Source organism: Cydia pomonella, chromosome 1 (genome assembly GCF_033807575.1).
Source record: "Cydia pomonella isolate Wapato2018A chromosome 1, ilCydPomo1, whole genome shotgun sequence".
NCBI lineage: Eukaryota > Metazoa > Arthropoda > Insecta > Lepidoptera > Tortricidae > Cydia > Cydia pomonella.
The window spans coordinates 2,214,062-2,224,516 of NC_084703.1; the positions used below are offsets into that span (position 1 = coordinate 2,214,062).

General features: G+C 32.1%; 1 protein-coding gene across 2 annotated transcripts in view; it reads right to left on the minus strand.

Moving 5' to 3' along the window:
- The window catches only part of LOC133526634 (inhibitory POU protein), a 102,377-nt gene extending 92,236 nt beyond the window's left edge, over window positions 1-10,141 (minus strand). For both annotated transcript variants that reach the window (XM_061863334.1, XM_061863328.1), the window contains exon 1: window positions 9,127-10,141. In XM_061863334.1, coding sequence (XP_061719318.1) covers window positions 9,127-9,249 — 123 coding nt within the window. In that variant the 5' untranslated portion in view covers window positions 9,250-10,141. The remainder of the gene's footprint in view (window positions 1-9,126) is intronic.
- Window positions 10,142-10,455: the final 314 nt, after the last annotated feature.

The window sequence follows — 10,455 nt, forward strand, 5'->3', positions numbered from 1 at the left end:
AGGAACCTCTCCTACACGTAAAGTGGGGGTGAACATTTTTTTTGCTTCAACCCTACAGTGTGGTATATCGTTGGAAAGGTCTTTCAAAACTAATATGGGTCTTCAACAAACATTTCTTGATAAAGTGAATATATTCGGAGATAATTGCTCCGAAAGAAAAAAAATTGTGTCCCCCCCCCTCTAACTTTTGAACCATAGGTCCAAAAAATATGAAAAAAATCTTGGAAGTAGAGCTTAAGAAAGACATTAAAGGAAAACTATAGCGGATATTATCAGTTTAGCTGTTTTTGAGTTAACGCAAAAAGTTTCCCCTTCATAGTAAAAAGACTTACACCCACAGTTCATCCCTTGGTTAACAATCTACCATACTTTAAGCTCCAGTTTAGCTTATTGTGACGGAAGAGTAACTACGGAACCCTACTCTGAGCATGGCCCGACATGCTCTTGGCCGGTTTTTCTTTTCTAATGATGGAAATTGCTTGACAGACTACATCTAATATGAAAATGTCAAAAAAAGTGTTGTGTACATCAAGTAAAAGGGTCCTACTATAAAAGCCTCTGAGCGAAGTGATAGGGCATTAGTTTCCAGCCCGGTACATCAAATTATAACTTATAAACTAAAACTTTACACATTCGTTAATCCAAAACGAATTTAATTCCAAAACTGGCCGAAAATCCGCGTTCTACTTTTTTACCACCAAATGAAATAAGCAATGTCATTACCCAAAATTAAAAGGAAATTATCACGTGGATACTGGCTGAAATAATACCAACATCAACACAAAAATATAGGCGTACTATATATAGCTCTCACGTTCGCACTCATCGCCGCCCGAGGGGCCGTAAGCGGGACGGCTAGCTAGCGGGCGTCTTATATTATTCATGGGACGCGGACGTCGAGCGAGACAGCTATACGAATGGGTCCGTGAGAGCGAAAGGATAAGACAGAGGTTCTCAAGACCCGCTTCAAATAAAACGGTAGCTTGGGGTGTACGATTGTTCTAGATAAGTATATATAGGTAGGGAAATATTATGTTGATAATAAAATGCATTTATTGCAGAGTTGTTTGGGAATGGTTATTTGTAAATAGTATTTTGAGTTGTGGAAATTTATTGTATTAGCTAAGGGAATGAGAATTTCCTATACAGCCTATTTTTTTCCAACATGGGTACTTCGAACACATACAGAAAAGCAAGCGTTGTATGGAAACATTAAGCGTTTTAAAACCTACTTATAAAAATTTGTACGATTAAAGTTTTAGAAAAAAATGTCCACAGAAAAGATGCCGATATTTTTGAACGTTTTGAATCTTATCTGTGGGAATAAAAAATAGGGATTGTCATCATTTTTAAGTCTATAATAGGGTATATTTTCGAACTGTCAAAACGATTTGCCACTATGGAGTTTATATGAAACACTAGCAAATGACGTCACGGTCAAGTTACCTACTCTTTATAGTTCCATACGAATTATAAAATATAAATTATGTCTAAAAATAACTGCTGTCTACGTTTCTCTATTAATATTCAAGTGCTTCATTTTATAAAAATAAAATAATTAAAATAACGCGTAAAATAATTTATTTTAAATACATTCAAGGTCATTGGTGTTAGTTGCAAGTTTAAACTAGGACATAATTTTTATACTCCTTAATTTTTTTTAAATATTATATATGTACATTAATACGGGTCACTCACGTATTTTGTTTTGCGTCATGTGAGTGACCGTAATATATTTAATTATGTATATGTTTCAATGTAGTTTTTTTTATATATATTATAAATAAATGCATTAAAACACGTCTGGGAATTAATGTAATACAAGCAGTAGGTATTTATTTCTAATATAATTAAGTACGATATTTAATATTATACTTTTATTATTATTTATTTAACTTGCCCTGTTAGTATGTCTGGGATAAATCTTGCAAGTTACTTTTGACCCACTTCCCGGTTTCCGATGAAACTGAGATTTGCATACATATGTAAGTCGGGTGACAATGCACTATTATGGTACCATCGAGCTGATCTGATGATGGAGACAAGAGGTGGCCATAGGAACTCTGTGATAAAACAACGCAACCTAATTGTGTTTGGGGTTTTTAGAATTGTCTCGGTGAGTATTAGTTGCCTGTGGAAAAAAAAGTACAGTCGGCGACAAAAGCTTGTACCAAAAATTATTTTTTTGCCAAAAACTTATTTATCATTTCATACAAACACGCGGATTTTTATTACCACTGTGCACTTCACATAAACCTTTTGACGGCCGGCACAAAAAAAAACTCTTTTTTTTTAAAAGGGTAGATGACTTTGCCGGTTAAAAAGATAGGTCGCGAAGTGCGTAGTTTATGGTTAGTCAAAAATTAAAAAGTTAAAACATTGCAGTCTCGATTTTAGTACCGCAATATTGCATACAAATTCCATTGTTTGTCGCATCAAACTTTCAAAAAAGTTTAAATGGTCATATATATATTTTTTAAATTTATTTGGAGCATTGGCAACACGGCCATCAGCTCAAAATAGTCATATCAAATGAAGGCATAGGTCCATCAAACAGCCAAACAGATAATCAGTACTTATTAGGGTTCCGTAGCCAAATGGCAAAAAACGGAACCCTTATAGATTCGTCATGTCCGTCTGTCTGTCCGTTTATTATAATATTGGTACCGCGACTATTTAGCTGGCTAAAATAGGTTAGATTGGCGTTTTTTCGTCAGAAAAAAAACACCTCTAATTTGAAAAATATATAAAAGCGACAGCAAAGCTTTTCAATTGTTTTTACTTTTTTCTGTAAAAATATATACTTAAGAACGTTGCTTCTGTGAAATATTTCTATTATATTTATATTTCTTGCACCATTTTTGAGAAAATCACTATATATGACTCTGCTGGAAGGCTACTTGCTTCGGATTAAATTAAAAGGACTCCCAAGGTCGTCCGTTTAAAATGAATCCTCAGCCTGCAAGTAGCTACTACCGAGCCTCGACAACAATGTAATATTAAGTGAGAAGCTTTTTTTAACTTATAGGTCATCTCCTAATGAATTAAGATAAGATAAGTAATGAATGAATGAAATTAATTTAATCCAAAAAATAATTATTAAATAGTGATAGTTGTTTCAACAGGCTTTCACGACTCACGTCCATTTGCTATTTGCATTTGTCTCATTTTTAGAAAGTTTCAAATAACAGTTATATAGACAGTTACAGTTTTAGTTATATTCAATTAGTGAATTTTTTGACATAACTGTATAATTATTTTTGCATATTTGTCATTGTTTTTGTTTCTTATTGATTTTATTTAATTTTTATTTTATTATTGTTTTTCTATAAATTCTGACTTCACGATCCTTTACAGGTGAACATTTCCATTTATTAACTGTTGCTATCTGTCTGCTTTTTGTCATTATTAGAATATATTTTTGACAGTTACAATATAGATTCATATAAATTGACATGAATGTAATTTGTAATGCAATCGTATGTTGTGTAATAAATTAATCTAAATCTATAAGATAAAATCATTGTTGATACATTATAAATTGATTGTTATCAGTTGTAGGTATTGCACTGGTCAATATTATGCCACATCTTTACTCGAACAGGACAGAACCTAAAGCAATTACTGTAAATACCGTTTTTTTCGTAAAGGGGACCACTGATTATCAGTCCGCCGGATGGTATCGGCCAGTCAGTTAGAAAAAAAAGTTGACAGTTCGGACAACTGACAGGCCGATCCCGTCCGGCGGACTGTTGAATGGCCCTTTAGATTTGGATAAAATTTGGCTAGTTTGGAGAGCTCCTTATTCTCAGCAGGAATAAATAGGACATCAAAAAATGTTCCAAAAAAAATTGTAAATTTCCCTTGAGTTTTGAACATACCATATTTTTCCGATACTCAGATGATTGAGCTTGTACAGTCGATCTATCCACCAAATTTTATAATTTTTTTGTCAGTTTTCACAAAAAAAATTGGTCACAAAATAATAACCGGCCGGTATTTCCGAGGTCGGTAATAAATAAGGATTTTTGATTATATCTTTATGACTACTAATTTTGTAGATAAACACAATTATCCACGATATTGTTCACTTATTGTACGTTTAACGTTTCAGAAATTATTTTTGTTGTTACTTTCGTATACCTAATATTAATCACTTCACTTTTTTAAAGCAGTCACTCCGTTGTGTATCAGGATTCCTGTAATAATATATATTATAACTTGCAGAAAAATATATAAATATAATGATAACTACGGCCCATAATACATACTTAATGCAAAAACATTTGTTATCTATATAAATATTACTAATAGGTTTTAGTGGAAATTATATTAATAATAAATAATACTTTTTTTATCTGGCAAAATGTTATTAAGAGTCTTATAACTAATGGTATGATTAAATTAATGGTATTTATTTTAAACAGTCAAATCCATCTCCTGATATTATTATATTAAAAAATAACACAATATTTTTTTTTTACTTTTTTCAATGATTTTGGTAAATATTTACTAAATCTTTATAGAGTCAGTTAATATATAATATAATAAGTTTTGTATATCAACACAAAAACTGAGCTCTAACATACTTGTTAAAATTTAAATAACGAGTCACTCACGTAATGACACTGACATAACATTTTTTTTTTTTATTCCGCTACCTAAAGGTTGTCTGGAAGAGATCGCTTTTTAGCGATAAGACCGCCTGTTGTTTACCTCTTCTTTATGTGTTGTATTATTTGTACTGTTTCTGTATTGAGGTGTGCAATAAAGTATATTTGTATTTGTATTGTATTGTAAAGCAAAATTCACCTAAATTTTCGTGTGACCGGGTTTGGAAATTATATTTTTTTAAACTAATTTTTAATTGAACCCACGTTTATTTATAAATATTTATAAACTTAATTATTTGTATTTTTTGATTTTGTATTTGTGTCCATTTAATTATTATAGGAATAATATAGGCTTATTTCATATTCGAAACGGAACATGTTTTTTATTTTTTTATTTACATATTTGTTTTACCACAGTAAATCTTTATGAATTATTAATATATTAATTAAAATCATTATTTATCAACACATTAAAATAATACAGATAAATATCTGTTAAAATAATATCTTTCAAGTTAAAGACATTAATCATTTATATTAAAAAAAAATCAAACAAAAATACAAACAATTTATACGTCGTATAATACTATTATATAGTTTAAAATTCGTAGCAACACAACGCTACGACGCGTAGCCGTCGGCGAAGCTACGCCCCGGGCGTAGCGCCGCCCCGTCGGCTGAAATACCTAAAGCGCTACGAAAATTTTCATGTACGTGAAAATGCCTACGCTTATTTTAATGGGTGTTATTTGAATTTTATTATTTTTCTTTGGTTGTAAAACATAAATAGTATAAATAATTATTAGAATTAATAATAAAAACTAAAATATGACTAAATTAAATCTAAAAATGCGGCATACTACCGAAGACGCTGACAGCATTTCGTGAATAATTTAAATTAGAATATAATAGGTGTTATTAAATTGTAAGAGTATTATATTTCTTTGGTTGTTATTATTGATCGGCAGAGAATGTAAAATATATTTAAAAGAATACAAACTATAAAATATATAATTAATATAAATTGGAATTTCGATTCATTTTCATATGAGTAGCCTCATTTTGGAAGTGTGAATATAAATTAACTTTCTCATTATTTTAATCATAGTAGGCATATGAAAGCACAAAGCGTAAATTGTTTTACAGTACATATGGCGCTACTTTACCGCACTAGTGCGATAATTAGCACATTACGCAACTACTTGCGACTAGGTAATTTGCAACTCGTGTCGATTTAAAACACTCCCTTCGGTCGTGTTTTAATTTTTCGCCACCCGTTTCGAATTTCCTATTTTTCGCACTTGTATCGTAATGTACTATTACGTATGAGTAGATAATCTAGATGAACTTGTGTACCTATTGAAACCACTATTTTAGTACTGAAAGTTTAATAATTAGTTATTTTTTTGGCATTTAAAATACATGAAAAACATAAAAAAAATTGTGTAAATTGAACACATAAAAACTTTTAATTAATATATGTCTTACAATGAACTTTCGAACGTTGAAATATATTATTAAAACAGCTAAGGAGGTCAATTCAAACGTACAATATGAAATGAAAATAATATTTAAATGTCATTATCATTTGCGAGTGGATTTTGCTCGTAAATGTCCATACATTTTGGCGCGAGCGTTATGCACATGTAAGTTTTGTAATGGCCTATTAAGTTGGGCCTACATTCCGAGGGATTATTTTATTAAAGTCCCACTCACGCTTAACTGATTTTTTATTATTTATATTCGCCGTTTCCAAGCTAAGTTTGAGTCATGTTAAACTCTTGCAGAAAAATAGAATTACAACCTAAAATACTTCATTTCTTGATCATTTTATATTGCAACGGAAATAGAAAAACACAGTGTGATAATCTTAAATGTCCAGATTCCGTGAACCATTGGGTACAAAACCCTAAAAAAATCATAAAACAAAAATGGGTTGGAATTAATGATCGTTTCTTTTTTAAGAGATCATTACATTTATAGTCGCATTATTTAATGCATTTAAAAACAATTTACATGTTATCATTTCGTTTTATACCTTTACGAAAAGCTTTTTTTATACGCCGCCATTATGGAATAAACAGCATTGTTTTAAACTAGATTTTATATATGTTCTTATTTACGTAAACTGTTGTTAATCAGATAGTAAATAAAACTTAATTTAAATTTCGGTATTTATTCGGTAAAAAGAAAGATTTCACTGAATGTTAATTAGAATTGAACATTACCATTACAAATTGAACCGTAAAACATAACGAACGATTATAGTTTACAGTTCAATTTGTAATGGTTATGTTCAATTCTAATTAACATTCGACAAACACTGGAACAGAGTAACAAAGTGGTTATCATAAATTCATGAAAAAATGATTTTTCAGTGTTTATTTGAATGAATTGAAATCTCCTATTTCCTGTTAAGAATGTATTAACTATAAATGATTTAAATTACAAATTTAAATTCTAGTACGTCGAATAAAATAATATAAAACCTCTCTACCATCTGGTCACGTTCGCAGGCTCTACTTTCGTTCAAAAAATATAAAAAACTTTACGTTAAATTTTATAACAACACGCTTGAACCTTAATTGAATATAACATTTATTATTGATAAGTAAATATACTAAAACCTTTATATTTTAATTTTAAAAACAACTGTATACGCCAAAAATATCTTTCTTTCAATTCTTTCTTAAGTACCTTGCTGTTTAAATTCATTTAAACCTTCAAAACACATTTTTTTTAATAAAAATTATAGCTTTTATGCCATGTGATTAAATAGATAACATAATAACCTTAATTTATTTTATTTCTTCCCACACATTACCCCCAACCCTTAACTAATTATCAATTTTCATAAAAATTAACATCCAGACGCGAAACAATTTGTTTTCCCGGCCCTCCAGACGAACAGGCGCCGGCAATAACCTCGAACAAATGGCGGCGCTAATAAAATCCCCGTGAAACAATCCAACTGCAATGAGCGCAGATTACGGCCGGGAAACTTGTAATTCTTGCTCTGTAATTTATGATGTGTAATCCGGTTTGGTAATTTTGAGTTTTTTTGGAGTTTGTTTGGTAATGGTAATATTGTTTACTTTGATTTTTTTTTCACGCTTATTTTATTAAATATAATGAAAACGAGATTAATGTACAGTTTTATTTTATAAGTAACTATAATTCTATTAAAATTAATCTTGTTTATAAATAAGACATAGTATGTAACTTAAATAAATAAATGTAATGTTTATAAATTATATATATCAGATGTAATATGTATAACAAAGGTTATAAACAATTATTTATAATGTTTGTTATACATATATTGTTATTATAATTATATACGGTATTTTCTTATTATTTTAACGGTTTTATTATTATTGCCCATCAACAGATTGAAATCATATTACTATTTTAAGTATTAGGTATAGGAGTTTAATAAAAACATAAATAATTGGTTAATATTTCAGTTTGAGATAATTAAGATGAATTCCTAAATTTTTATTATTATTATATATTTCAATAATAATATTAACACATTCGCTACCAACGTTTTCGTAGCGCTACGCTCGTAGCCGATCCCAACGTTTTCCCGCTCTGTAGAGGAAAGCGACTACGAACAGAGAACCCGCCGGGCGAGTTCCCGGTACTCAATGTGTTAAATACAACGTCCCACAAAACTGTTTGCACATTTTGACTGTGGGGTCCGTGGGCCTATACTAGATCAGGTGCAATGTTTTGGATTCATTTTCGCTAACTGTTTATATTTAAACAAAACATATATTAAATAAATACTTTTGGTGTCATTAACACTAGCCCCTTCCCACCTCACCGGAACCAGTAACAGTGCGGGTGCCGCGGCTAAAGGGGCCGAAAAGCTTAAAATACAAAAGTACAGGGGTCTCGGCCCCGAATACATTTTTATGCCATTTGGGGTCGAGACGCTTGGCCCGTGGGGTCCTAATGCTCTACAACTTTTTAAAGAACTATCTAAAAGGCTGGTCGACTTCACAGGTGACCGAAGAGCTGGCAGCTTTCTCGCACAACGTATTAGCATCGCTATACAGCGGGGAAATGCTGCCAGCATCCTCGGCACCATGCCAAAGGGGCCAAATTTTTTAGACATATTTTAATTTTATTTAGTATTAGTTTTTAGTTTTAATTTAGTTTTATTTAAATTCATTAATTATATTAATGTTATCTGTTTTTATTACACGCTTATAGTTGTTTATGATAAACTAAAATAATCTTGTATTTTTTAATTTCCATATACCTATACTGAAACCGTTCTAAATATAACCAGCAAAAATATGTATTATGGACCGTGTTAAAAATTCGCACAAACAAATAAACAAAATATAAAAATGGAGCTCCATTTTTTCGCCATTGCAAACGCTAGCAACCATCGCTTTGCATATACATATACATAAGATACCTGCAAAAAATCATTAGTATTTTTTTGTTTTGAACCTGAAAAAATCGCAATTTTTTTTGGTACCTGAAAATGGGTACTCACAGAAGGATTGGGAACGCAGCGCCTCGGATCCGGGCTCCGATACGTCGGGCTGTAACGGCCCGGGAAGCAGCCGGGGGGCCCCATGAGCCCCCCGCCCGTTTTCATCTTGTCCGGCGAGTACATGGCACATGACCCCCAAGGGTCGTCCTCCAATTTTAACACCTTGGAGGGTGAGTGGTACTGCCGGTCGAAAATCTTGGCGGCTTGGAGTACGCACGGGGTGAAACGCGGCGCGACCGCTCTCGACGCCGGAACGTGACCGACTGGCGACTGCCACGCCCCGCTGTGGGCATGTTTACGGCTGCCCCACAAATGAGTGAATTATTTAATTCGTTCATTCACTCATGTGACTGCCTTTTCGCGCGTTGCTGAATCGATATGTTAATGTTAATGCGTTCATAAACTTAGATATAAGGTAACTGCACCAATGAGTGACTTATTTAATTCGTTCATTCACTCATTGCTGAATCGATATAGGTATTAATGCGTTCATAAACTTAGATATAAGGTAACTGGACAAAAGAAGGCTCTGTGAGGCTACCACCAGTTTTGACGTTGACATATTCGCTCACGTCTAGCTTACTTTATATACATCTCGCTTGCACTATGCGAGTACGAGCGAGATGCTAAAAGTAAGTTACGTAGACGTGGGCGAATATGTCAATGTAAAAGGCCATAACCACGAAAATCAAAGTTCGTGAATTGCGGGCAGTTTTCTCTGTCAATCTAGACAAGACAAGACAAGACAAAGCATTTATTGCAATCATATTAAGTACACAAAATTACATAATATGTACCCTGCAAGGGCGCAGCAGTCTTATAACTAAATAACAATCTAGTACAAAGATCTAATTACGTCTTAGTGAGAGTACAAGAGAAAGATCCCCGCAATTTGCGAATTTAGGTTTTCGCGGCAGGCCCCTTAGTTCTTAAGCTTGTCTACTTTCTAAATTTCATACTTTTATATGTATGAATGGATTCAAATGTAACATAATGGACGACCTGTAAAACAAGTATGTACCATCAGTTTTTAAGCGCTGACAACATTTTACCATAAACAAGAGCCAAAGAGCTGCTTAAGCTTAATTTTTCATGGATATTTGTTAGTTTGAAAATGAATGACGCCATACATCCCATGACTGGAGCAAAAACCATAGTTTTAATTGGTTAATAATATTGAAACCAATTGCAGTAGCTTTCATTAAATACATAGAAAACATAAAGGATGAATTGGACATTTAACTTTTAAAGCATAAAGCGGTAGAGGTTTTACAGATGTCGGTGAAATATCAAAAATACTCCAAATTTTCTCTCAAATGTCCCATGATT